This window comes from Argentina anserina, chromosome 6 (assembly GCF_933775445.1).
Source record: "Argentina anserina chromosome 6, drPotAnse1.1, whole genome shotgun sequence".
NCBI lineage: Eukaryota > Viridiplantae > Streptophyta > Magnoliopsida > Rosales > Rosaceae > Argentina > Argentina anserina.
This window is the reverse complement of record NC_065877.1, coordinates 15457954-15485592: the sequence shown is the minus strand read 5'-3', so window position 1 is coordinate 15485592 and position 27639 is coordinate 15457954. Positions and strand designations below refer to the sequence as shown.

The 27639-nt window shown below is 36.9% G+C and overlaps 1 protein-coding gene across 2 annotated transcripts; it reads left to right on the top strand.

Moving 5' to 3' along the window:
* The first annotated feature begins 2118 nt into the window (after positions 1–2118).
* LOC126798063 (DNA-directed RNA polymerase III subunit 2) lies at positions 2119–27622 on the top strand. 2 transcript variants are annotated; one of them, XM_050524887.1, is made up of 38 exons: positions 2119–2302; positions 2396–2495; positions 2600–2721; positions 3393–3485; positions 3937–4009; positions 4104–4194; positions 4286–4338; positions 5542–5606; positions 5702–5807; positions 5918–6028; positions 6467–6526; positions 7387–7425; positions 7551–7601; positions 7769–7867; positions 8932–8991; positions 9115–9207; positions 10138–10239; positions 10488–10598; positions 10721–10837; positions 11531–11647; positions 11879–11959; positions 13608–13712; positions 13789–13869; positions 13965–14096; positions 14184–14228; positions 14735–14809; positions 14875–15014; positions 15259–15349; positions 21301–21419; positions 21503–21638; positions 21776–21906; positions 23683–23808; positions 23897–23952; positions 24338–24408; positions 25626–25710; positions 25788–25891; positions 26587–26715; positions 27256–27622. In XM_050524887.1, exons 1-38 carry the CDS (start codon positions 2238–2240, stop codon positions 27304–27306), a joined length of 3486 nt encoding a protein of 1161 aa, XP_050380844.1. In that variant the 5' UTR covers positions 2119–2237; the 3' UTR covers positions 27307–27622. The 2 variants fall into 2 exon arrangements, with proteins under 2 accessions (XP_050380844.1, XP_050380845.1); XM_050524888.1 differs by lacking the exons at positions 7387–7425; positions 7551–7601; positions 7769–7867.
* The last annotated feature ends 17 nt before the right edge of the window (positions 27623–27639 follow it).

The window sequence follows — 27639 nt, the reverse complement described above, 5'->3', positions numbered from 1 at the left end:
TGTTGTGGGCATTCCACCAAATAGCCTAGCAGCAGCGTCAAGCAAGCCATTGTCTTTGATTACTCGTCGAGTGCCTCCGCCGATATCATCTCTGATCCAAAATGGGCCCTTCAACAGTCTCAGTGTCGACTCAAAGGTCACCCTCAAGTATAAGAGTCAAGTTATAGTGTAGTGAGATGTGAGTATGAGATGTCGTACCCAAGGGATTAGAAAAACCCTCTCTAGCTAGGAGAATCTAAGGGATGCTAGAAGAATATGCAAATGTACAAGTCACAAATCAAGGCTCACAAGTGAACCCAAATTCATGGTTGATATATGCAATATGGTGTAGTGATTTAAATTTGTTTCGGATGTGGAGTTATTTCTAAAAACTAAATGACCACTTAAAATGTAAACTATGTTATGCTAAACTAGATGTGATGAAATGGATGGAAGTTAGGGCTTCTCTTGTGAACAATGATGTTACTAAATTGAATGATGTCACTCTAATTAGCCAATTTCTCTCCTTGTATCCCTCTCGGGTATGACAAGGGACAATCTCCTTTGTTGATATCCAGCAACCCCTCTTGGGTGTAGTACTTAACTACTCAAGTCATGCATATGAATCCGGTTAAGTATCAAATGCATTACCTTAAGTGCATAAAGTTTGGAGATGAAGAAATCATGCAAACCAACCATGCTTATCTCTAAGTGATTGTAGTTCACAACTCTAACATGCACATTTGATATGCTATCATGCTTCAAACAACTAAGGTTAATCAAGTCTTAATCATTCATCATGTCATGTCAAACGATCATACCCAAATTGATTAAGTTTAAGCATGAATATTCAACTTTTGAACCAGCATATTAGAGTGCTAATGAAAAGTGCATCAAACAAAATATTTATATCAATGTCATACAAGATTGGTTAGGGCTTTCACCCCCCAACAAACTAACTACTCACTCATAACCTAATACACAAGCTTCAACATGTTTATGAACATAAAAGTAAAAAGAGAGTAGAGAGGTGACTAGTGAATCTCAAGTTGAGGATGATGTGGATGAACTCATGGAGGTCTTGACATGGTGGTGATGAAGGAGGTGGTGATGGAGATCCTCAAATGATCCTAGACTCCTCTTCTTCCTCCTTAATTGATGATGGTGTATGAAAAATAGTGGATGATGAGGTGATGAAACTTGGTGTTTTTAGAATGAGATGGGTAGATGGAAATGTTTTCTTCCTCTCTTTCTCTTGGTTGGTGGTGGAGATGGTAATGATATAGGTTTTTGTAGAAGAGAATGGTGGTGGAAAAAGTAGAGAAAAACGAGAGATAATGGTGTAGTGAGTGAGGTGGTTGGTTATAGAAGAAGTGAGTGATGAAGGAAGAAGTATGTGATAAAGGAGGAAATTGGTGATCATGGAAGAAAGTGAGTGATAATGCATGACACAACCAAAAGTGGTGGTGCTCCGCCATAATAGTACCGCTAAAAGTGGTGGTGCTCGGAAAATTGCCGGAATTTCACATTTTTCTCTTATTGTCAAGATATTCTACAAAACATGGAAATGAATTAGTCTAAATTAAATTAACACATAGAATAAGTAAATTCCATATTTTAAGATATTAGAATATATGAGAATTATGATCAAACAACCAACACCACTAACCGTTAGATACTAAGATCGGTTGCCTCCTTTCGGAAAGGAGTATGCGCTTTGCTTAGAAACACCACCACCACCAAACCTCGGAGCCTCTACCCGCAAAACCAACCCAGATTGGACAACATTGCTTCCAAAGGGCTTAGCAATTGTCGAATCAGTCCAAAACAGAAGACCATAGCTTCTAAGATGTAAGCACCCGCGAACCAAGTCGTTATTGCCATGATTTGGCCAAGATACAAGAGTGAAAGCTTGGTAAAATATGTATACTCACCGCCACAAAACCATAGGGGCGGTGGCAGAGAGAAAAACATTTTTTTATTAATGATAAACAGATGGTGTGGAAGTGGAAATTTTTTGCAAGTTACATTTAGCAACACTTTTTTCATTTTTGTTTATAAACACAAATGAAATACTATTCACGAGTCGAACTCACAATGTGGAGTGTGAATAAACCTAATGGTACGAAAAGCAAAGGGTTTTAGAGATGGAACGGTGGGTTTAAAAACCAAGAAACTTTCTTAAACCCTCCCAAACCTCTTCTTCATCCCTCCCTCCCCCGTCGCTCTCATCCGTACCACACAAAAGCTCGATCGCCATGGGCATACCTCAAGACTCCTTGCCCCATCCTCCTCCCAACAACAGCAAGAAGCAGCAACAACGGTGAGCTTTTCTTTTCCCTCTCTAGATTTCATTACTGCAGTGGAAATTTGGGGTTTCATATCTTAATCTCTATCTCTTATCCGTTCGAGTTAGGTCTCGCAATAGCAAGCAGATGGACATTGATAAAGAACTCCTCGGCGCCCCAATCAAATCCGCCAAGGACAAATTCGCACTCATCCCTGAATTTCTCAAGGTTTCTCGAAACTCCGAATTTCACAGCTGTGTTCTTGTGATGTTTATTGCTCTTTGTGTTTGTTATATTTATATATGAAAGTAATGAAATGTTGTTTGTGTTAGGTGAGAGGGCTGGTTAAGCAGCATTTGGAGTCGTTTAATTACTTTGTCAACATTGGAATCAAGAAAATTGTGCGGGCCAATGACATGATTGTGTCTGGCGTCGACCCAAGCATTTGGCTCAGGTTTTCGGCCTTTCGCCACTGTTGTTACTTCATTTCTGTTTTTCTGGTTCACATTTTTGCTATAAATTATTCGGTTGCGGTTCAGCTTTGGTAACAATTAAATCTTTAGCAATTAAATACTTATAAGATGTGCTATCTAGTATACTGACTTGTCGGGGCACATTCTAACTTAGAGAAGGAAGCAATCCTGGGATTCTAAATGATTTTGATTGCCAATTTGAATTTCTGTGAATAAAAACGACATTGTAATGGATACAGGGAGTCCTCAGACGTATTCGGTGTTGTGAGGCTTGATGTGAGCTATAGATTTGGAATACAAAAGTCCCAAATTAGATAAGGGACCCAGCAATGGTATTGAGGCTTCTGGATACCACCTTAAACCTAGTCGGAAAGTCTAAAAAGTCGTGAGAAGCATTAGTGCACATGAAACATCCACACCAGGACCATATCCGTCCCTTCCTAAATAAAAAGATGATTAAATTCAAGAGTAGTGTTATTCCACTTGAGTTCTTGTTTAACTAAAGTATCGTAGGATGATACATTATTCACTGTTGAGATATAATAGCTGAATGTCCATCAAATTCAAATTTTGTCTATTTATGTCTACACATGTTTCTTTAGATTGTTTAGATGGTTAAGGTTGTTTCATAAAAACTAGTCCTTTTGTGCAGGTTTAATAATATCTATATTGATAAGCCCTCATCGACAACTGATGGTGTGACTACCGAAATTGCTCCCCATACATGTCGTTTGTCTGATATAACGTAAGATCTATGATCAATTTACTCATATTGCATTTTACTTAATTATTGTGGTGCTATTTGTGACTTGTGAGGTTGTATTATTTCGTTTGTCCAAAATATTAAAAAGTTAGGATTATATAGGACTTGATTGTTCTTAATTTACATGCATTTTCTTTATTTTTTTGCTCCCTTGTGTTTTGCTTGTGTTGGATGTTTGGATAATTGGATATACCTATGAATCTATGATGGATCAATGATCTTGAATTTTACTTGTGATAAAATTGTGTAGAAAGCATGCATATTTGGCTGTCATGTTTGGTTTTGACTAAGTTGTGAAATCATTGCTGTGTTGTGCGTTTTGAATTATTATGTTGGATTTCTTAAGTTCAGTTGTTTATATTATTCTCTGATTTAATATAAAGTGTAGGGGTTGCTGTTTTTTAATTAGAGGAATTATTCTTCTGAACTATAGGTATTCTGCTCCAATAAGAGTTGATGTAGAGTACGTTGAAGGAAGTCATGATCAAAAGATGACAAGGACCAAAGTACTGACAAGTTATTGTGGGACACATATGCTTGGCAGTATGTTTTGATATAATATAAATATTTTGTTTATTTATTAGCTTTTTGAACATGCAGCAAGGTGTCGAAATTGGAAGAATGCCCATTATGTTGCGGAGTTGCTGCTGCATCTTAAATGGAAAAACTGAATCTGAACTTGCAGTACTTGGTTTGTCCCACACAATTATGTCAACTTTTCCTCATGTTTCATGTGCATGGTTTTTTGATCTTTTTTTTTACATGGATGTGAATGCCTGAAGGTGAATGCCCACTTGATCCTGGAGGGTATTTTATTGTCAAAGGAAATGAGAAGGTAATCCTGGGAATAATTTATTGCTGTTTAAACACGTAGTTGAGAGGTCATGACATACATGAGATTCTTGAGGCCTGTTAAAAAACAAATATTTTTAGCATCTAATGTTACTCTATCTTACATTTTTCTTTTGCATTAGCATTTGGGCATTTGCTCTTACTTTCTAACTTGGTACTAGCAATTTTTTCATGTATCTTGATATGGAAAAATAGACTTCTACTGCCTCTAAGATTTTTTGAACTTATTTTAGCTTACTGTGCGCTTACTAGCATCTAGTTCCTGATGTTAAAATAATCTTTGTATTTCAATATGAAGATAATTCAAACATTTTGTTAGCTTTGTTTTTGAAATAGTCCATGTCTTCTGGATAGAAACACAACAAAACAACTTCCACCAATCACTTCTAATGATACAATAAAGCAGAAGAGGTTCACGTCAGAAAGATCAATAGGAAGAGAAATCTACATCAAAAGCATTTGCGCTGCAAAGAAGGGGGAATTTTTTTTAGCTGAGACAGAAACTTTGATGTGCGGCTGCCTTCTGATATACAAAATAGGAGGAAGAGTGCAGAATCTGAGAGATTAATGAAAACCATAGTCAGTCTGAAAATTTCCAATTGATTTTTTTAAACGTTTCAAACTTCTGCTTATGTCATAGGCATACAAGTAATGATCTGGCTAACTGAGACATCATGAGAGCCAGACACACAGAATCAAATTACCATAATCATGACCAGAACATCTTTCTCTCCACACCAGTTTCATAATCTTGGCCTTTGTCTTTCCTTCCAGAGAACCAGAGTCACAGCCAGTACACTGTATGTCAAAGAAATTTGGTTGTCTTCCTTATTCCAAAAGCACAATCCTTTTCTAATGAACAGAGAAAGACTGTTTGATGAGATCACCCAACTCACCGTAAAGAAGTTCTGCCACTAAGATAAAGCAACTGAACACAATGCATTAAAATGTAATGGATGTCTAAGAAGAAATTTTCAGAAACTAAGTTTCCTGCAGTTAATTTTCTGTCTTTAACAAGTAGTAGCAGATTATTTGCAGGCAGAAGAACACTCCATGATATATGACTTTATATTTTTTAGTTACTCTGACCGTAAATGACGAAACATTTTATTAGACTCTCTCTCTCTCTCTCTCCACAGCATGTTTAAGTTATTAGAAATTTAATGACATACCCTATCCATTCCAGGTGCTTTTGATACAAGAACAACTTTCCAAAAACAGGATTATCATTGACATGGATAAGAAGGGAAAGTGAGTAATTGTTTTTTCTCTTTTCTGTTTTCAGTTAATTGTGTCAAAAAATTTAGTAGTTTAATATAATTATGTCTGCTCTCTTTTGTTTTCAGCGTAAATGCTTCTGTTACAAGCAGCTCAGAGACAATTAAAAGCAAGACCATAATTCAGATGGAAAAACAGAAGATCTATTTGGAACTGAATCAATTTTCTAAAAAGGTCTTCATGTCCAGGAACTGGCATATCTCACTTTAGTTTAAATTCCTTTTTTAAGTAATTAAAATATATTAGTTTTCTATTATTTTATTTTATTATTATTATTTTTGTAGATTCCTATAATGGTTGTTATGAAGGCTATGGGAATGACTAGTGATCAAGAAGTTGTACAGATGGTTGGAAGAGATCCTCGATATGGTGCCCTGCTCATGCCATCCATTGAGGTAACTACTGAATACTGATACTGTCAAGAATTTATTTTTCTATTTCCCTTTGATTATGAGGATACCAAATTTTTTGTAATAAAAAAGAAGATTCAAAAGGATGAAAAGTGGCACTTGTACCTCAGCGGCAAACCGGTACTCTCATCCTTTTCAGTTTCCTTTGTCTATCCTTTTGTAATCATGGCCCTCTCTTTGTTTATAAAAGAGAACGGAGCATACAGTTGCTCTCCAATCAAAACCCAAAATAAGAAACAAAAAATAGAAGTTTTTCTGCTCCAGCCAAAACCCAAAAAGCTGTGGCAGAATGTGCTCAAATCGTAATCTTCAATGGCGTTATTTCTCAAACCACAGAGTAGAACTGTACACCCTTTAAATAACTTATGTGGCAGTCTTATCTCTTTTATTTTTACCATCTGAGGATGTCGCTTTAATATTCAGGAATGCGCAAATGAAGGTATATATACAAAAGAGCAAGCAGTGCAGTATCTAGAACCAAAGGTGAGGTACTATTGATTTTATTGATATTCTAATAATTATCTTCTAGTTATGAATTTTGAAAGGAGCATCTAGTTATACGAGTGCTTATATCTATTAAATTTCCTTTTAAATTGTGATGGCCTTGTAATAAATCCGTGTGTCCTGATATTGTAATGCACAATAGTATATATTCTATAAAATTTCGCTGCTGAGAGAAATAGGTGAACTGAAAATGGAGTTAATAGTCACCAATATATCATTACTAAACAATTATCTGCCAATATGTTTTTAGTGATAATTGATGATGATCTTAGTGGTACAATAACATGAGGGTACATACTATTGATGACATGTCCGTATACATTCAAAGGTTCCTATGTTATTGAAACTGATAAGTCAATGCTCCATATACTAACATATTATTTAGGATTTTGGGAATGAATTTTATACAAAAAAAAATTAAACAGACAAATAGGATTTTGAGATTTATATGACATAAAATATTCTTGTAGCATCTAGGACCATGTAGAATGTTGATCATGTCTTTGTGAAGTGTGAAGTTGCTTTCCATTTGTGGAAGAGGTTAGAATGTTAGATGCTGGGTTAAGTTGGGTGATCCCAGCATGAGTATAGGTCTACTTTGCAATGTGTACTGGTTTTGGGAAAATTTAGAAGGCTAACATTCTTTGAGGTTTCAGCATGGTAGCTGTCATTTGTGAGATTTGTATGGAAAGAAATTACAGACGTTCTGAAAATATTAAAGGCTAAGGTCTAGGATCTTCGGATTAGAGTGAATAAATTGCTATATTAACAGTATACTTTCCACCGTACAATGTGAACCAATTGCTATATACGCAAGTTATTTGTTTTTTTGGTTGCAGGTGAAGAGGATGATGTTTGATAATGTTTCATCTGATAAGGTACTCCCTCCCTATGTTTCTGATATGTATAAATGTTCCTTATATCATCCTGAAAACATGTCAACAATGAAAAGTAATATTTTCTTAGTAGTTCATAATTGAAACCTCCTCTCATATACTTGCAGGAGAGTAGAGTAATGAAACTTCTTCGAGATGTATTTATTGCTAATGTTCCGGTAAGCTCTCTCTCTCCTCTCTCTCTCTCTCTCTCTCTCTCTCTCTCTCTCTTTCTCTCTCTCTCTCTCTCTATATATATATATATATATATATATCTGAATTGAGATACTTGTACCATGCATCTGATCTTCGTTTTCTAAATTTCGAATTCTTCATGTTTATGTAGGTACACGGGTCCAACTTTCGGCCAAAATGCATATATGTTGCTGTCATGTTAAGGCGCATAATGGATGCATATTTAAACAAGGATGCGATGGATGACAAGGTAGTTATTGCATTATGAATCAAGGAACAGAAGATTTCATTAGTATACTAATTTGGTCATTATATATTGCCAATTTAGAAAGGAGAAACTTCATCTTCTTACATAAGTTCAAGTTATCTAGGCTAGCAGCAGGAGCAGGGTCTCTGAGTTTGTTTTATTTTTCATAAAATGTATGCAGCAATCTCTTCCATGTTGGTGGATAATCTGTGTCGCTCTAAACCAGTACTAGGAAAAGTGTTATCCTTAATTATACAGCTTGATAAACGTTTGATTTTCTCTGTGGGAAAAGAAAAACGAGGCTCTTCTTGTTGACCTCTCTCCTAAAGGTTCATATTGTGCTCAGGTGGAGGTGTGATGGTCACATTCTTCTATCATTTCTTTTCTTCCTAATTTGCAACATGGGATTTATGGAATATATTGTTCTTGGAGGTTAGCTGTCCTGAAGACTTTTTAAATATTCCTTATTCATCTAAGGTGTTCTGGAACGGGAATTAAGGTAGAATCATATGGGTTGTTAAACAGTTGCAGTTTCTGGGTTCTGTCAGTGGACAGCTCCTTGGACAAATTAGAGAATCCGTGATGATTTTTCAGAGGGATGGAGTGATGGAGATTTGAAAGAAGTTTATTTTGGACATTTCCTTGGCTTTTTGCCTGGTGCAAAATTTATGGATGTGCTAGTTCCTATTTTATCTACTCTTGCTGGGAGACAGTAATTAGCTAGTTGTTCTCTTCTGAGTTTGTGATTTTGATCTAATTTTGTTTGTATAATTTCTGCTTCTTTTTTTTTTTTTTTGTAATTTTTTTATAAGATAGAATTTTGATGTCTTATACCTGTTCCCTACCATTTACTTTGAAACATAAAGGCGTCCTTGAGGGGTAATAAAACCATGTCTGTTTCGATCATCCTTGTCCTGTTAAACATGGGAGATCGTTATACTCAAACTTATGTGGTGCATCTGTTGATTGTGACGTTTGACTATGCTTGGAGGGCCGGTTGGTTTGGCAGGTTTTGTTTCCGGTCTTTTTGAGATTCCATAAAGTGATTTTCTCACCTTTGATTTTAGGATTATGTTGGGAACAAGAGGCTTGAGCTGTCTGGGCAATCTATATCCCTTCTGTTTGAGGTAAATACTCAGTACATAGAAAGTGATCTTTAATTTCTTACACCATGGGGTTCTTCCCTCATTGTTGTTGGCTTTTATACCTGCTAATTCTTTTTGTTATTCCTCCATTTATTCTGTTTTTAGGATCTGTTCAAGACAATGATCACTGAGGTTAGGAAGACTGTAGACACTGTACTAGCAAAGCCTAGCAGGTCTAGTCGTTTTGACTTGTCTCAGGTATCTTCTAAAATTAAATTAAGCGGGGAAATTTCCAATTGTTTGTTTTTTTGGTCCTATTTCTATATAATAATTAGGGATCAGGGTGTTTCATAGTGAAGTTGATAACAGTTTTCTGAGTATGTGGAAGAAGTTTAGAGAATTTGAAGTACTAAAAGACTTCCTGAGAAAGGAGAAGAACTTGGGTTATCATTTGAGTTGCCAAATACAAAATCAATGTTTCATACAATATTGAAAATGAAAGTTTACATAACAATAACCATTTAAATTATGAGCAGAAGCATATGACTGCAGTTTAATTTTGCAAGTGAAAATAGATCAGTGATTGCTTTGCTATCGTAGAAGAAGTGCTCATTTTAGGTTTTATGACGCGATGAATGTTAAAAAAAAAAACCCTCCAAGCGTATCTGATTCTCTCATAACGAACATAATCTTCTTTGGGATCAAGTATAAAAGACTTGATTACTTTGAAGCTCCATTGATCTTTCTATTAGTAGTGATGATAATATTACATCCAAGTTTTAGGGCATACTGATATATTGAAGTATTTGCTTTATCCATAAAAATCTCCTATCAGAAACTCTAAAATTATCAAATTTCTCCGTCATCTGCTGCTGCATAAAAAGTTTGAACCCAACTTTCAAGTCTACATCCAAATAATTGAACCTTTTCTCCATAGTACTGAACTGTTGGTTTTCTTCGTTTTGATGAACATCATTTTCCAATTAAAAGGTGTGTATATGAACTTAATAAAGAAATGGAGAGGGTGCTTTAAAAGAAATAGTAATAGTAAACTTATATACAATAAGAAATCAGTAGAAAATTTAAGGCTTTCTGACATAATGAAACAATAGTTTTCCAAATTACATTTTGTTTTGCCGTGTTGCAGTACTAGTTTTCCGAATTACATTTTGTTTTGCTGTGCTGCAGTATATTCGCAGAGAAAGTATCACACATGGCCTTGAAAGAACCCTTTCCACCGGAAACTTTGACCTCAAACGGTTCAAAATGCACAGGACAGGGATGACACAGGTTTGCTCTTCTTCTCTCTCTGCCTCTCTTAATCACATATACATGTGTTATATTAATTTGTAATAGGGATTTAGAATTTTGCTTCATATGCCCGTCTTTTCCATCTTCCTGCTGCTCTTTTTACTGTCTAAAAAGATTTTGTATCTTACAACAAAAATATATCCAACTGTTACCATGTGATCTGCCCTCAATTTATGGTTCAGCGGCTCACTATATTTGAGTGGATTGATTGAGGCCTCTCATGGCAGGTGCTAGCTAGGTTATCTTTCATTGGGTCTCTAGGCCATATGACCAGAACAAAACCACAGTTTGAGAAGTCACGAAAAGTGAGTGGACCAAGAGCCTTGCAACCTAGCCAGGTAAAGGCAATGTTTGTGCCACTTTTTTTTTTTGAAATGTTTGTTATCTTTACATTATGGCTATTTGAATTTATATTTGTACTCGTATTCTTTGGGTTATGCTAACGTGGCGTTTGATGAAGTGGGGCATGCTTTGCCCTTGTGACACTCCAGAAGGTGAAGCATGTGGACTTGTAAAAAACTTAGCCCTGATGACCCATGTGACAACTGATGAGGAGGAGGGCCCTTTAATATCTCTGGTATGCTCCTCATCACAAAACATAATATGTTTTATGATGCTGCACTTTTGTTTTTGCTTATTACATAAGGATATATGACGGTTTAATTTTTCAGTAAGTCCATTAGCTTGTGGATTTGTATGTGTATATGTTATGGTGGACAAAATGGAGTCTCGTATGTTTGATGCTTGTGTGTACTCTATTATTTGTGCTTATTCATGAAAATATGTTTTACACTTGAAGAAAGCATGTCATTTTTTGGCTTTACATGTTGTAAGAGGGCTCTTTTCACAAAATTTAATATTTTTGTACCATCTCACTTAACATTTTTTTTTATCTTTGTATATATTGTTATAGAGCTAAAATATCCTGCATTAAACATCCAATTAGTGTGAATGTGTACCATAGTGCTGTCTGTTCCGTTCAACCTATGTAACTATGTTTATTGGCTGGAATATGTTTTTTTTAAGTCCCCTAGTTACAAAGTTGCTATTGTGTTCTCCAATAGTTCCATCATACAAGAATATGCAGTTATGGACATCCTCAATAAAGCTCTTTGTTCTGTTTCTTTTCTTAATATTTAGTTACTGAAGATCAAATGCTGAACGTACATCATGCATGAATTCTTTCTATCAGCCGTATTTTATCTTTTCCTTTTTCCCACTTAAGGGCTACAGTCTTATGTTTTGTGGTATTTGATATCTTTTGCAATAGTGCAAATGCCTGGGTGTTGAAGATTTGGAAACACTATCTGCAGAGGAGCTGCACTCACCAAATTCTTTTCTGGTTATATTCAATGGAGACATCCTTGGAAAGCACAGGAAGCCACAGGTATTGACCTTGCTCAATAGAAATATAGATCCCTATGATAAAGTAATCCCTTCACAGTCGTTTCCTAAAAAATCAAAAGGACCTTCTGTGATGGGATGTTCCTTAACAATAGGTTGTGGATACTCTCCAACCGCACAAAAGCTAAGCTAAATGGTTTCTGTTAGTGTTGTGGATTCGTGGTGCTACATGGGGACAGTCTTTAATATAGTCAATACTTTGCTTCAATTTCAGCGTTTTGCCACTGTGATGAGAAAGTTGCGTAGAGCTGGAAAGATTGGAGAGTTTGTTAGTGTGTTTGTCAATGAGAAGCAGGTAACTTCTTATGCTACTGCCGTATTTCTTTAATTTTCCCTCATCATTCTTCCGCTGTAAATTGATTTATGTGATTAATCACACAAAATTTATTTTATTTAGACAATGGTGTTTTTAATTGTCTGTAGTGGGTTAGATGGTTATTTTTAGGAAAATTTCCTCTGTGCATTCATAGTCATTTAGAACTGATTGTATAGCTGTGGATTTATAGTGATAATAGCTGTAGGATTAGTCACATGCGATTAAGACAAGAAAACCATTTTTACAGTAATACTAAGTTAGAAGTGGAATTATGTTACATGCACAATTCGTAATCAGCAATGTTATCCAAGTTTGTTTTATAAGAGATGACAACTCTGTTACAAGACAATAAATTCTTATGGTGTTCTCATATGGTTGATTAGCTAAATACAAAGTCAGTACAAAGTGTTCATTGATTCAAATAAAAAAAAACATATAGTGAACATCAAAGAGAAAAAGCATCAGGACATAAAGTTAGCCCTCCAGTTTATCGGTCTCTCTCTCTCTCTCTCTCTCTCTCTCTAGGGCTTTTCCCATAAAGAGGTCCTTATTTATTCTTATGGTACAGATTTTCATTTTTGACCAACTTTTCGATCGAGTTTTCACATCTCCACCGTCCAATATCTATGTAATAACGTATAGATCATCTCCAACAAATTTCAGCCGATTCGATGATCGTTAAGGTACTCATAACTTCAATTTTCTACTCAAAATATGAACGGTTCAGGTTCGGCAGAATTCAATTCGTCCATTGTTTTTGATTAGTTCGATACCTTAACGATCTTCGAATCGGCTGAAATTTTGTGGAGATGATCTATACATTATTACCTAGATATTGGATGGTGGAGATGTGAAAATTCAATCGAAAAGTTGGTTAAAAATGAAAAGCCGTACTATAAGAATAAATAAGGACCTCCCTACGGGAAAAGCCTTGTGTGTGTGTGTGTGTATAGGGTGTATATGTACACACATAAACTTATACATAAACACACACAAACATTATTCTTATAAATTAGTAAATTACTATGTTTTATTCAACCGGAGAATAATACAAAAACCCCATGTGGACAGAGGTTTGGATACTTGAAGTACATTGCTTAATTGTGAGGTACTCATCACTAAGTCGCTCATTTGTTACATCACGTTTGGTTTGTGAAGTCAAAGTAGTAGTATTCCATATATATTGGTATGATATAACCATATACTACTGGTACTAAGATCGCCTGAATGTCAGTGTCTTACACCAAAGCACTTTATTGGAGGTTGATGAGAGGATCTTACAACATGCAAAAGTTGCCTTTAGGTGTTGAAATTTACTGCATTGCAAATGCATAGATCTATCAACAGTACGATTCAAAGAAATATTGGTTATTTATTATTTTAGTTATTTTTATTATAGATACAGAGTAAATTATTAAAAACTTTACTTTCTCATATTTATCTTTGTACAGAAGCGTGCTACTACCCTGCACTGGAAATGCATATATGTACCATACTGTTATAGATATCATAGAAAATTTTGGTTCTGTGTGATCAATTCTAATTTTTTTTTATCATGTTAGAGTACGATGTTATATCTCCATCAAACCTGTTATTGTATACCTGATATATTGGTGAATTATCTCAGCATTGTGTTTACGTTGCCTCTGATGGTGGTCGAGTTTGTCGGCCTCTGGTTATTGCTGACAAGGGCATTCCACGAGTCAAAGAATACCACATGCAGGAGCTGAGTGTAAGTATACAGTTTTCTACCTTCCTGCAGATACAAATGCTAGTAGAGCTGATATTTTCTTCATTTTATTTTTAAGGCTGGGGTGCTGAATTTTGGTGACTTCTTAAGTGACGGGTTGATCGAGTATCTTGATGTTAACGAGCAGAATAATGCTTTGGTTAGTTCCTCCCTTGCAACTTCCTGAAAGTTTTGATATTGGAATGGTGTACATTAAAGACGAATACTCAAGTGTCCTGGTTGTCATTTTTATAGATTGCTTTATACGAAGATGAGGCAACAACAGAAACAACTCATATAGAAATAGAGCCTTTCACCATCTTAGGTGTTATCGCCGGGCTAATTCCGTATCCTCACCACAATCAGTCGCCTAGAAATACATACCAGGTTGGATTTTTTTTCTCTAATGCTCTTGCAGTTTGGTTTACTCAAATATCGAGTTATATCAGTTCAGATAATGATTTGTTTAAATAGTGTGCAATGGGGAAGCAAGCAATGGGGAATATTGCATACAATCAGGCAAGTCCTTTTCTCCCCGCCCCCCTTTTCTGTTGAAGATCTCTTAGAAAGAGCACTATTTGGGGCCATCCTATCTTTTATTTTGGTTCTGGTAGATGCAGCTTGTGCTTGTGTTTGAGTTTGAGATTTATCTTTTCTGCGCACATCAGGGCTCCAGTTTATTTGGTGGTTAGGAATATATTTATGCCTCTATTCTATCCAATTGGAGTACATGAATCATCATTTTCCTGTATATGTGCTTCTTGTTTCATTTGTTGTGGTTTAGTGTTTTAGCTGATGTATTTAGGGTGTTTCTCTGTAGTTGCCCATGTTTTGCCAACGATGTTCTGTTTCTCATAGTATAATGATATCTATCTTTTGTCAATGATACTTGCTTTCTTTGAAATTATTACTGTGAATTTTTACTATGTTACTACTCCCATTACCTGTTTATACAACTCATATCTTAAGCTATCTTTCTCCTTGCATGCTAATGGTACAACCATAATTTCTTATTTGTTCTGTAGCTGCGTCGGATAGACTTGCTTTACTTACTGGTGTATCCTCAACGTCCACTGTTGACAACAAAGACCATTGAGCTGGTTGGTATGCTCTTTTTTTGGATGTGGGTGCTGCTTTGGACTGTAAGTAATCACTTTTCTTTCAGGTGGGCTTTGATAAACTTGGAGCCGGGCAGAATGCAACTGTTGCTGTGATGAGTTATAGTGGCTATGACATAGAGGATGCCATTGTCATGAACAAGGCATCTCTGGATCGCGGCTTTGGTCGTTGTATTCTTATGAAAAAGTATGGAACTCCGATATCATTAATGATACTTTTTCACGTCCTACTGCTTAAATTAATATCACAGTTTTTCCCCTACTCGATTGGTTGCTCAAATATTACATATTATGGGTTTAGGGAATTTCATTGTTGGTGGTGATCTTGTATCACATCTCACAGAATTTATCAGTATCACAACTTTGCTGTACCCTGTTGGTTGCTCGACTATTATATATTTATCTGCCAACTGAAGATGGTTTCTGATCAGGAGTGTTGTCGCCAATCAAAATTATCCCAATAACACACAAGACAGAATAGCAAAGCCAAGTAAAGCAGAAGTTGATTCTGGAAAGACGCGGGTAATTTTAGTCACCTTTCCTCCCTTTGTTTGGACACTGGACAAGGGGAAGTTTCCTATAATCATATCTTAGTAATGCATTTCAAAAGCACATTCTGAATGCAAAATATTTCATTTGGCCATGCATCTTTACCTTTCCTTTTACCTGTTTATCTATGTTATGTATTGCACATGCTACTGTTCAATGGAGCGGTAGATGTATCATAATTCCCACATTGTGTCAGTCTTTTTAAATTGAAGTGGTAAACTGCGATGGGGTAAGTGTGGATTAATGTTGCATTGAAGATGGCTTTGGTTTTAATTTGGTGGTTCATAGTCATTGATTTAGAGTTAGTAGGTGTTGTCATTTCTTTTTTGGTTTAAGTGACTTCCATCATTCATTGAGTTCTAGTAATTTCAGTTGTTAAGTTGGCAGTCGCTAGGACTAGCTAGTAGCTACAGTGGTGGTCTAAAATTTGAAATATTGCTAAGCATTGTTGTTATAAGCGCCTTTAGATCTTAATAGTTATTTGCGATATAAGCAAAGAAGAGTAAACAGAAACACACCAAAGTTATAGTGGTTCAGCTGAAGCCTACCTCCACTGTGATCTCTCTTGAGAGATTTACTAGTACTGAAGAATTTAGGTACAAGTACTTATTGTAGACCTTAACCCCTCCCTGTCTAGCTCCTATCTCTCTATCACCCTTAGCTCTCCCTTTAGGATTTCTGTCTCTGTGTCTAAAAACCTCCCTGCAGCCCTATTTATATCAATAGGGGCTGCTTGATACAATATGGACTAGGATTACTAAACCTAACACAAATCCTAATAGAATATTGGAAGATATACTCTCCTAAAACATATAGAAAAGTTGTGCTAACTTATTTCCTTTCTAAACCTGGATTTGATTACTGAATCCTAACTCCAACATGTATCAACGAGCCAAAAACACAACAATCTCCACCTTGGTGAGTTGATACCAAATGATTGTTGCAACCTTCAGGATGTCTTGTATCTCTTGAAGTAACCCTGAACAAACCTCCAAGATCATTCACATTGGCAATACTCCTCTTGCCTCATCACACCTCAAGTGAGGAGGTGCTCCACCACAACTCAGCATGTTGTGACACTAAGCAAGTTCAAGCAGTGCTTGAACTTCTCCACAGAAACTGGCTTTGTTAGACAATCTGCTGCATTGTCATTTGTGTGAACTTTCTCCACAATAATATATCCAGCTTCTATCCAATCTCTGATCCGGTGATAGCGAACATAAATGTGCTTTGTCCTTGCATGAAACACTTGATTCTTCGCCAAATGTATGGCACTTTGGCTGTCACACTTCACTACCACACCTTCCTGGTGAATACCAAACTGTCCTGCCAGTCCATTCAACCAAATAGCTTCCTTAGAAGCTTCTGTCAACGCCATATACTCTGCCTCAGTAGTAGATAGAGCTGTAACCTCTTGAAGATTTGCTTTCTAGCTCACAGGCCCTCCTCCACAAGTGAAAACATAACCTGTTGTAGACCTTCTTCTATCTAAGTCTCCTGCAAAATCAGAGTCAACAAAACCAGCCACACAAGCTTCTTCTTGTTTTCTTTCAAACTTGATTCCTAACTGCCTAGTTCTCTTTAAGTACCTCAGAATCCACTTCACTGCTTCCCAATGACGTTTTCCCGGATTTGACATGTACTTAGAGACAACACTCAATGCTTGAGCTAAATCTGGTCTTGTGCATATCATTGCATACATGAGACACCCTACTGCATTAGCATATGGAACATTCTTCATCACATCAATCTCCTTTTGATTTGATGGCTTATGCTCTGCACTCAGCCGAAAGTGTGCAGCTAATGGGGTAGAAACAACCTTAGCTTCATCCATGTTGAATCGTTCAAGTACCTTCATAATGTACTTCTCTTGTGACAACCATATTTCACTTGTGTTTCTATCCCTTCTTATTTCAATTCCAAGGATCTTCTGTGCAGCTCCTAGATCCTTCATGTCGAATTCAGCCCCCAACTTTTCCTTAAGTTTCTGAATTTTCAACATATCTTTGCATGCAATCAGCATGTCATCTACATACTGAAGTAGTAGAATTACCTCCCCATCTTTGAATACATGGTAGTAAACGCAGCAGTCATATTGACACCTTGTGTAGCCTATCTTCAGCATGTATGTGTCGAAACGCTTGTACTACTGCCTTGGCGATTGCTTGAGTCCATATAGAGACTTCTTTAGTCGACAAACCAGATTCTCTTTCCCTGTTTCGACAAAACCCTCCGGCTGCGACATGTAAATGTCTTCTTCGAGGTCCCCATGAAGAAATGCAGTTTTAACATCCATCTGCTCAATCCCCATATCATATTGAGCTGCTATAGACAACAACAACCGTATTGAAGTATGTTTGACCACCGGAGAGAAAATCTCGTCATAGTCCACTCCCTCTTTCTGCGAATACCCTTTTGCCACCAGACGTGCTTTGTACTTTATGGCATCATCATCATGTATTCCTTCTTTCTTCCTAAACACCCACTTACAGCCAACAAGTTTTCTTTCTTTGGGTTTAGGAACCAACTCCCACACGGAATTCTTATGCAGAGATTCCATCTCTTCTGCCATAGCACCAATCCAACCTTCTCTTTCTTCGCTTTCTATAGCTTCTTGATAAGTAGTTGGATCACCTTGACTAATGGTCAGAGCATGACTCACATCTTCGGTTTCAAATCCGTACCGTTGTACCTTCTTTAAATTCCTCTTTGGTTTGTCAAGTGCTATGACTCGCCTCACTGGCTCAGGTTCTTGTGGGATGGGAGGATTTTGACTCCTACGTGGGGACTGCTCCACCTGAGCCCTAACTGGTGACTGTTGTTGTTGCTCTGGTTCCTCAATGGCTACTTGATCATTCCCTACTTGCTCCACCTGAGCTTGAGAATCTTCAGCTGATCGTTTAGCTAATGATATCTCGATTGCTTCTTCATCTTTTTCAGCAACATTCATCTTTTCCTCCTTACTATTAGCTTCTATATTTAACGGCATAGTCTTCTCATCAAAAACAACGTCCCTGCTGAGCACTCTTTTCTCATTGATTATATCTCACAACTTATAACCTTTTACTCCTCTTTGAAAACCAATAAACACACATTCAAGTGACTTTGGTTCCAGCTTGGTTCTTTCATCCTTGGGAATATGCGCAAAGGCGCTGCATCCAAACACTCTTAAATTGGAATAATCAACTGGTTTTCCAGACCATACCTCCTCTGCACACTTGAAGTTAATAGCCTTTGAAGGTGATCGATTAATCAAGTAACAAGCATGATTAAGCGATTCTGCCCAAAACTCTTCAGGTAACCCTGCATGAAGCCTCATGCTTCTTTCTCTCTCCAAGAGAGTTCTGTTCATCCTCTCTGCAACACCGTTTTGCTGGGGAGTTTTCTTAACAGTAAAGTGTCTTGTAATGCCTTCATCCTTGCAGAATTGTAAGAACTGATTACTTCTATATTCACCTCCATTGTCGCTTCTCAACACTTTGATTTTCCTGCCCGTTTGGTTCTCGATTTCAGTCTTCCACTCCTTGAACTTTGGAAAGACCTCATCTTTTGTCCTCATAAAGTAAACCCAAACTTTCCTTGAAAAATCATCTATGAAAGAGACAAAGTATTTGGCCTTACCCAACGATTTTGTTGATGCAGGCCCCCAAACATCTGTGTGAATATAGTCTAATACTCCTTTGGATTTGTTCTCACTGCTGCTCACTTTGAATGATACCTTGGTCTGCTTACCGAGTGTGCAATACTTGCAGAAGTCAAGGCTGCAACTCGCTATGCCTTCTAGCTTATCTTGCTTATGTAATTCTTGCAGCCCCCTTTGACTCATGTGCCCTAGCCGTCTATGCCAGAGCTCAGTCTTGTCTTCTTCCGTACAAACTGATGCTCCACCTACTATTGTAGAACCTGTGAGTTTATACATATTATCAGGCTGCAACACACCTTTCATGTAGACCAATTGACCCTTTCCAACTTTGAGCACTCCATTGTTACCTTTATACCACAATCCTTCCCTATCCAATAGACTTAGAGAAATCAGATTTCTGCTCAAATGTGGAATGTGTCTGACCTTTCCCAATGTTCTGACAATGCCATCATACATTGAGATCTTTACTGTGCCGATTCCCATGATTCTACTTGGTGAATCATTCCCTATCAAAACTGATCCGGTGTCCCTCTCTTCATATGTGTCAAACTAATCTCTGTGTGCACACATGTGAAATGTGCAGGCTGTATCCAAGGTCCAATGTCTAGGCGCGCCGAAGCTGGCTGAGATTGCAAGGAGTTCTCCATCATCGCTATCATTCCCAATAACGACATTGGCTGACTGGGAGCTTCCTCCAAGCATCTGCGCCTTCTTCTCCTTCCATTGTTTGCAATTTCTTTTCCAGTGGTCGGGTGAACCACATACGAAGCAACCATCTTTCTTCTTTTCTTTGCCTTTTCCCTTGGATTTAGACCTGCCCTTGTCTTCAAATCCACCACCTTTACTCTTAGACCTTCCTCTCTCCTTCCCTCTGACACTCAGTCCTCGTGCTTGGGAATTATCGTCTTCCCTCTGCATCCTGACATATTGTTCCAGGTTCTCACACACTCCTGCAAGTGTGATGGTCTCTTTGTTGAATATCATGGTGGTCTTGAAGTGTTTGAATGATGATGGCAAAGACTGTAGTAACATCATAGCCGAGTCCTCATCTCCCATCTTTGCCCCAACCTTCTCCAAGTTAATTATGCAGTTCTGAAACTTGGATATATGATCAGTAAGATCATCCCCTTCCTCCATCTTGAGTCCAAAGAGTTGTTCCTTCAAGAGTAGCTTGTTGCTGATGGTTGTACCCATATAAACGCTTTGCAGCTTGTCCCATGCCTGCTTTGCAGTCAGCTCCTCTCCGATCTGAAGCACAACATTATCAGCAAGGTGCAACTCAATGCAACTCTTTGCTATCTTACACTTTTCTGCCCAATCTGCATCAGACATTGATGTAGGCTTTGATGCTTCAAGAGCTACATCAACCTTATGCTGGATCAGAACGTTCCTCATCTTCCTCTGCCAAAGCGTGAAGTTGTCCTTGCCATTGAATAGCTTTATGGACGCTCTCACCTCTCCTGCCTCAGCCATTCCTTTGCCAATCGACATCGCAAAATAAACCAGCTCTTGATACCACGTGTTGTTATAAGCGCCTTTAGATCTTAATAGTTATTTGCGATATAAGCAAAGAAGAGTAAACAGAAACACACCAAAGTTATAGTGGTTCAGCTGAAGCCTACCTCCACTGTGATCTCTCTTGAGAGATTTACTAGTACTGAAGAATTTAGGTACAAGTACTTATTGTAGACCTTAACCCCTCCCTGTCTAGCTCCTATCTCTCTATCACCCTTAGCTCTCCCTTTAGGATTTCTGTCTCTGTGTCTAAAAACCTCCCTGCAGCCCTATTTATATCAATAGGGGCTGCTTGATACAATATGGACTAGGATTACTAAACCTAACACAAATCCTAATAGAATATTGGAAGATATACTCTCCTAAAACATATAGAAAAGTTGTGCTAACTTATTTCCTTTCTAAACCTGGATTTGATTACTGAATCCTAACTCCAACATGTATCAACGAGCCAAAAACACAACAAGCATTGCAACCATTCAGCATTTTTGAACTTTTACTCTACAGTATGGTGCACATCTGTGCTGGAGGATTTTTCAATCTTTTCTAGAAATTAGGTTAGAACGGTACTTAAATTGATTCAATTTTATTTCCTAATGCTTTAGGGCTCTCTTGATTATTTTTGCATGAGTGAGTTCAGGCAATATTGTTATGTTCCACTCGTAATATTTAGGTTTATCTATTTTGCCTTTTTTCTTTCTTTTGGAATAAAGGTTTATATAGATTTAGGTTTATATATCTTTTGCTGTGCCTGCTCCCTCTGTAGATTCTCGATGATGATGGTATTGCTGCACCTGGGGAAATTATTACAACAGATGACATCTATGTAAAAAAGCAGGTCCCTCTTGTCACAACGGGGCCTATAAGATCGGGGTTAAAGGACAGGTTTGCTGTTTCATTTATGCTTCTAGCATATTCCTATGCAGTCTCTCTTGGCTGAATATAATAACACGCATTTCCTTATGCAGTGAGTATAGGACTTCCCTTCAAAAATATAAAGGCCCTGATGGGGAGTCTTGTGTGGTGGATAAAGTTGCTCTGTTTTCTGATACACATAATAATTTATGTGTTAAATTATTGATTCGCCATACTCGTAGACCGGAGGTAAGAGAATCATTGTTGTTTTCTATTGTATGCAGGCAATGCAGCCAATATGTTTATTTATATTTTTTTTTCTGAGGAAGGGATTGTACATATGCAGTTATTTAATGTTCTTCTGTAATATTATTTCATTCATGTAGGTTGGTGACAAGTTCAGTAGCAGACATGGGCAGAAAGGTGTTTGTGGTACAATTGTTCAGCAGGAGGATTTCCCATTTTCTGAACGTGGCATCTGCCCTGATTTAATCATGAACCCTCATGGATTTCCAAGGTCATTCTTTCTTCTATTAGAAGTACTAATGATAGCCCTCATTGTTTCATCCATCTTGTGCAAATTACTAAGAGAAGATAATGGAATTGAAAATTATTCTTTTTAAAGATTGGTAGACTGATTACTGTATCCAATTACAAAGTGAGAAGGGAGTAATTGGATCCACTATCCCTTTAATTGACTGCTGTCGTTGCTGATGGATTCAGCAGGATTCTGGTATAACTTGGAGCTTTTACATTGCAGTGGCCAAGGGGAATATACTAAGATTGTAGTAGGATAATTGTTGGGGAACAACTGAGTTTTGTTTTCTCAGTCTTTAAGTTATCCAGTAACCATTGACTCCAATAATACTTAAAATGTTTGTTTTCTAGGCTCTTTCCCTCTGTTATTGAGATTTGGGTTTCAAAGGGTGATGGAACAGTGGGGGTAGGGTAGCTGTCTTTCCTGTTACTGTTGCTGCATGGTGATCACTTTTTCCGTTCCAGAAATCACTTTTGAATGGGTGGAGATCATATTCTAAAGGAAATTTTCCTGCGAACTGTTCATTATGTTGTTGGGAATTCTGTCTTTTCTGATTCTCCAGTTTCTGATCTTTTTTTTTTATCAAATCTGGATTTCAAATGTTTCTTCAAAGGTTAAGTTTCTTGCTGGAGTTTGGCATGTGGTAAGGTAGACTTACATAAATAAAATTTACATAAAGGGGAGGACCAAGTACTTGTCTATATGCTAAACAGTGTATTATGTGTAAAATTATGTGGATCACGTTTTTATCTAAGTGTTCTTAGCCTATGGTTTAGGTAATGTGAGATGTTAATTGGGTCTAGGCGGTGTTGTTCTCTTGAATCTGTTTTTTTTGGTTCTTTTCGCTGTGGAAACAGATCATAGGATGTTTGAAATGAGAGTTGACTATTTGAGTTCATGTTGGGCTTATGTCACTTCTGGGTTTTAGGGGCTCACTTTTGTGGTCATTCTTATAGACCGGAACATTGCACTGTGCAGAAAAATTTCATGTTTTGGATTTAAACTCTCTTGTTCTAGTTGTCTGCTTCCTCCTTTACCTGTGTTCTGTGGTGTGAAGCTTTTAGTTTCTCCCAGGTTTCTTATGTGGGGATTCCAAGGTTGTGTAGATATTTAGTGGAGCCATACTTCTGTGGTTGATTTACAGAAACTTGATAAACTTAACAACCTTGGGATATACTTTTAAAGCATAGATACCAAAAAGAAAAACTGTTTTGCAAACCTGCAGAAACTTTCTTTCTTGGGATTTAGCAGAATCCTCTATTAGTAATGGATTAAAAAAAATTAAAAACTAATAAAGATATAGAAAAAGATGGGTTGGGGTTCCAGTAAAAAGGTGAGACAAAGCTGAAAAAAAGAGAGAATGAGATGAGTATATTGATGGTCTGACGAACATGCCACCCAGGCTATTATACCCCTAATCTACATAGGTCATATGCGACCCAGGTTATTATACCCAATTCTATATAGGTCACAAGTCTCGGGAAATGCTTTGGTGAATTGGTGGATTTTATAGCATTTCAGCACACCTTGAGAAATGTACAATAAAAGTTTGGATTTTTCTCTCAGATATGTTTATATAATTAACTGTTTCTAATTTCAAATGCTACTTCCTTTATCTCTTATATTAGGTTTATTGAACTTCCAGGTGTTCCAAAATCAATTTTAAAGTATGATGCATTGTTGGGATTACTCAAATCTTCTTATGTACGTGTGCTGAACTACTTTTTTTCCCCGGTAATTTGGTTTTATTATCAGCCGAATGACTGTTGGAAAGATGATTGAGCTTCTTGGGGGTAAAGCAGGAGTTTCATGTGGTAGGTTTCATTATGGTAGTGCCTTTGGTGAACCAAGTGGTCATGCAGACAAGGTCGAGGCTATAAGGTACTTAAAGTATCAATGGTTTGGTATTTTCTTCTATTTTTTCTCTCCAAATATTTTTCAATGGAATTATTCATTGCTTTTGTGATAGTGAAACCCTTGTGAGGATGGGATTTAGCTACGACGGCAAAGACTTCATATGCTCAGGTTTCTCACTTTTGAAGTTTACTTAACGGCTACATAAAAATTCCAAAATGTTTCTCTTTTCAAATGATTTGTACTAAGATATTCGATTCCCATTCCCACTATTTTTTTGAGCAATTGACAGTGTATCTTTTGATGAGGAATATTTCAAATTGCCTTTTCGAATATGGGCATGAACTAGTTTCATTGCATATTGATGCCTTTTTCTCTCGCCATTGATTTGGCCAAGTTTTTTAATTTCATATTTGGCGCTTCAAATTTTAAAACAATATTGTTGTCTGTATTATTTTTTAATTCTATCAAAGAATCAACGCTTAGCAGGATTTCTCTTACTTGCTTATGTACTAGTATCCTCAGAACCATCCTCATGTATGTTTTTACCCTCCAGGAATCACAGGTTGCCCATTGCAAGCATATATATTCATGGGACCAATTTATTACCAGAAATTAAAACATATGGTGAGTTCAAATACTTGGTCTCTGCTTTTTCATGCATGCATGATTGTAAAATTCTAGTTTCCAGTTCAGTGTCATCCCTCTGAACTGAGTTTAACAATCATCCAGTAAACTACAACTGGGCTTCACCAGTCATGAACTCATGATATGAACTGTAGAGGGCATCATTGTCAAAAAATTTAGGTTTTTTGAGCAGAAAAAATGGAAAAAGAGAACGCCTTGTTCATCTTTACCCAAGAGGCTGGATTAATTCTCAATTTATTTACTGCAACTCTAGGGGAAGATATATCAGTGTATTCTATAATTCTGTTGATTCTGGTGTCATTTCAAATACCAAGCTTCAGGTGCATGAATGATTATCATTATTAATTGAGTCTAAAAATGCTTGTTAACGGGAACTATATGTTAAAGTATAAATAAGTGCCTTGTGACATTGCATGATTTGATGAATATCATAATGAGTCCTCTGGCATGTGTGAAACCTAATTTGGTGTGAAGCTTTGGAGAATCCTGATTACGTGTTTTATATTTCCTATCGTATTGTTTTGCTAATAATATAAGAGTTTGCTGATCCCGGTGGCTAATGTAGCAGGCACACTGCACCATAAAGTATGTCTGCAAAACTACTTATTCCAACTTACTTAAAAGAAATACACATCTCTCTCTCTCTCTCTCTCTCTCTCTCTCTCTCTCTCTGCTGCAAAAAAAAAAACAATAATTAGGTGTCCACCTTTGGATGCCTTAGCAGCGCCTCTCTGCCCCAACACACACCCCCAAACCAAATGAAAATAATCCGAAAATCTACTATTTCGAACATAAATTGCTTAGGATAAAGAAAATGTGGTATTAGCCTTTCCAACCATAACCCTTGGAGAACTAATTATGTAAATGATCACGAGGTTGACCAAGCATGACATATGTTTCATTAATGTTGCACATATGAAAAATGCTCAAGTATATGCATGTGTTCACCTTGTGTCAAGTCAATTCACCATAATCAAATAGGCTCATAGTAGACCCAGTATAAACTACTAAACTCCAAGGATCACTAAATATTTCACCTTTTGAGCCTTGAGGCACGCTGGAAGCACGTTTTTAAATATCTTGCTAATTATTTATTGTATATTTCCTTTCATGGCTATACTGGTATTGCACAATGCAGATACATATAGTAAGCTTGTTTGGATCATGTCTTTAAATATTGTGAATGAAATATTCAGGTCCTAGATAAAATGCATGCACGTGGTAGTGGTCCGAGAGTCAGTCTAACTAGACAGCCTACTGAGGGAAAAGCTCGTGATGGAGGTTAGAATGTCATCTATATTATGTTTAGTCAATTTCGCATCAAGCAGTTCTCTTTGCCTAATGTTTTCATCTACCAGGACTACGGGTAGGAGAAATGGAGCGTGATTGCCTGATTGCTTATGGTGCCAGTATGTTGCTATATGAGCGCCTAATGCTCTCTAGTGATCCTTTTGAAGTTCAGGTATCGCCTATGTTTGTGATTTCTTGTCTGATATTGTAGAAAGTTTTGTGACTTCTATAAGCCTTTTTATGATGCATTCTATACGTTTTTATCTGATATATTCTACCCAAGTAGTAGAATACTACCGTCGAGCCAATAGTGGAGATTTATGATTCGTACAGTTGGAATAAATTCAATACTTCTGTTATCGGCCCAAGTATTTGTTAGTTGATAGGTTTAGTAAGAACATCCGTGCATAAAGTCTGGCGTTCAAACTCAGCATTGTAGAATTTCCAACCTCCTAAAGGTAGTGGTGGTTTAACAGGTCCCCCATTTTGAAACCAGCTGTTGAAAGCAGATTTTGGGGATTTCTGTGTCAAAAAGAAAAGAAAAGGAAAGATGTGGAAACTGGGACACTTAGCTCCTTCATCTATCTTTTGATCAAAGGGCATACTTGGGCTTTTATATACGTCCCAACCATATAGTTGTATAAGTTATTGATATTATTCTATTTTCAACAGATTAATGGGGATAATAGTATGTTTCACAAAAAGAGGGGATTAGGTGTGGGAATCTTATTAAAGAAGAACAAAGCCCTACTTAGTGAGTTGTCATAGACTAAGTAGGTCTTCTATAAAACAAACTGATTTGAGAGTGTTGCAGACACAAGTGCTTCAAATTCTACAGAAGGTATCTAATATCAACCTATTTTACAGGTCTGCAGAGTGTGTGGTTTGTTGGGTTATTACAACCACAAGATAAAAGCTGGAATTTGTTCCTCGTGCAAAAATGGGGATAATATCTCTACCATGAAGCTTCCCTATGCTTGCAAGCTCCTGATCCAGGTAATGCTTAGTTATTCTTTACTTCTTTTTGAGAAATATAATTTTTAAAACCTAGCGCAGTCATTGAACAAGTGATATTATTTGTTTTACTCTGGTTTTACATTTCAAAAGGGCACTTTGTTATGCTCTATCAGTTGTTATTAAGGTTAGAGATGTTTTTTTTCAAAAAGAGGGAATCGGTGAAGTTGTCATACATTGCATTATCGCTTTCGTCAATTGTGGTTGGTATGCCCTTAATATAAGTACTGGATTGTGAAAATCATCGAAACCTAAGGTAACTATTGGGTGAATTACTTATGTACACAATATAAATAAAGATGCTCTTAGCAAAGCTGTTAAAGTTCCATCACAGTAGTACACCCCAGATTGCTTATGCTTATATTCATGTCCATGGTGGACAGATGATATAGAAATGTAGGTATACTGTAATTCAATATTGTTTATTTTCGCTTTCCCATTTATAGATCCCCAATTGTTGGTTGAAATGTTACAGCTGTATGCTCAGTTAGCAATATTTGAATTTTTTACTGCTGCTTCCAGGAACTCCAGTCGATGAACATTGTTCCCCGCTTAAAACTAGCTGAGGCTTGAAATATGGTTTTTGACAATGTGTCTACGAATGTGGAAGTGAAGGATCTGATTTCATGGTTTTGCACATACTGCTTCAGATTGGCATTTGGTAAGTATGTTCCAATATTGTAGTCAAAAGGTATACAGAGAACGTATTGCTGGGCCGATACCCCTTCTATTTTCTCCTTTATTAGATAGATGTCTGGAATGACAAGAAATTTGTGGGTGTATTTTCCAATGGTGTCTTTGTACTACGGTTCTACCTTTCTGTAATTTAAATTGGTATTATTGGATGACTACTGTAAATGCATTTCATTGCTAAAGAAGTTGATATAAATTCTACAGGTAACACAA

Excerpts from the sequence above, each read along its gene's own strand:
- LOC126798063 (XM_050524887.1), top strand. The coding sequence starts at position 2,238 with ATGGGCATACCTCAAGACTCCTTGCCCCATCCTCCTCCCAACAACAGC. Across the intron at positions 11,960-13,607 it reads TGTTTGTCAATGAGAAGCAG|CATTGTGTTTACGTTGCCTC; the intron begins GTAACTTCTTAT and ends GAATTATCTCAG. Across the intron at positions 24,409-25,625 it reads ACCAGAAATTAAAACATATG|GTCCTAGATAAAATGCATGC; the intron begins GTGAGTTCAAAT and ends TGAAATATTCAG.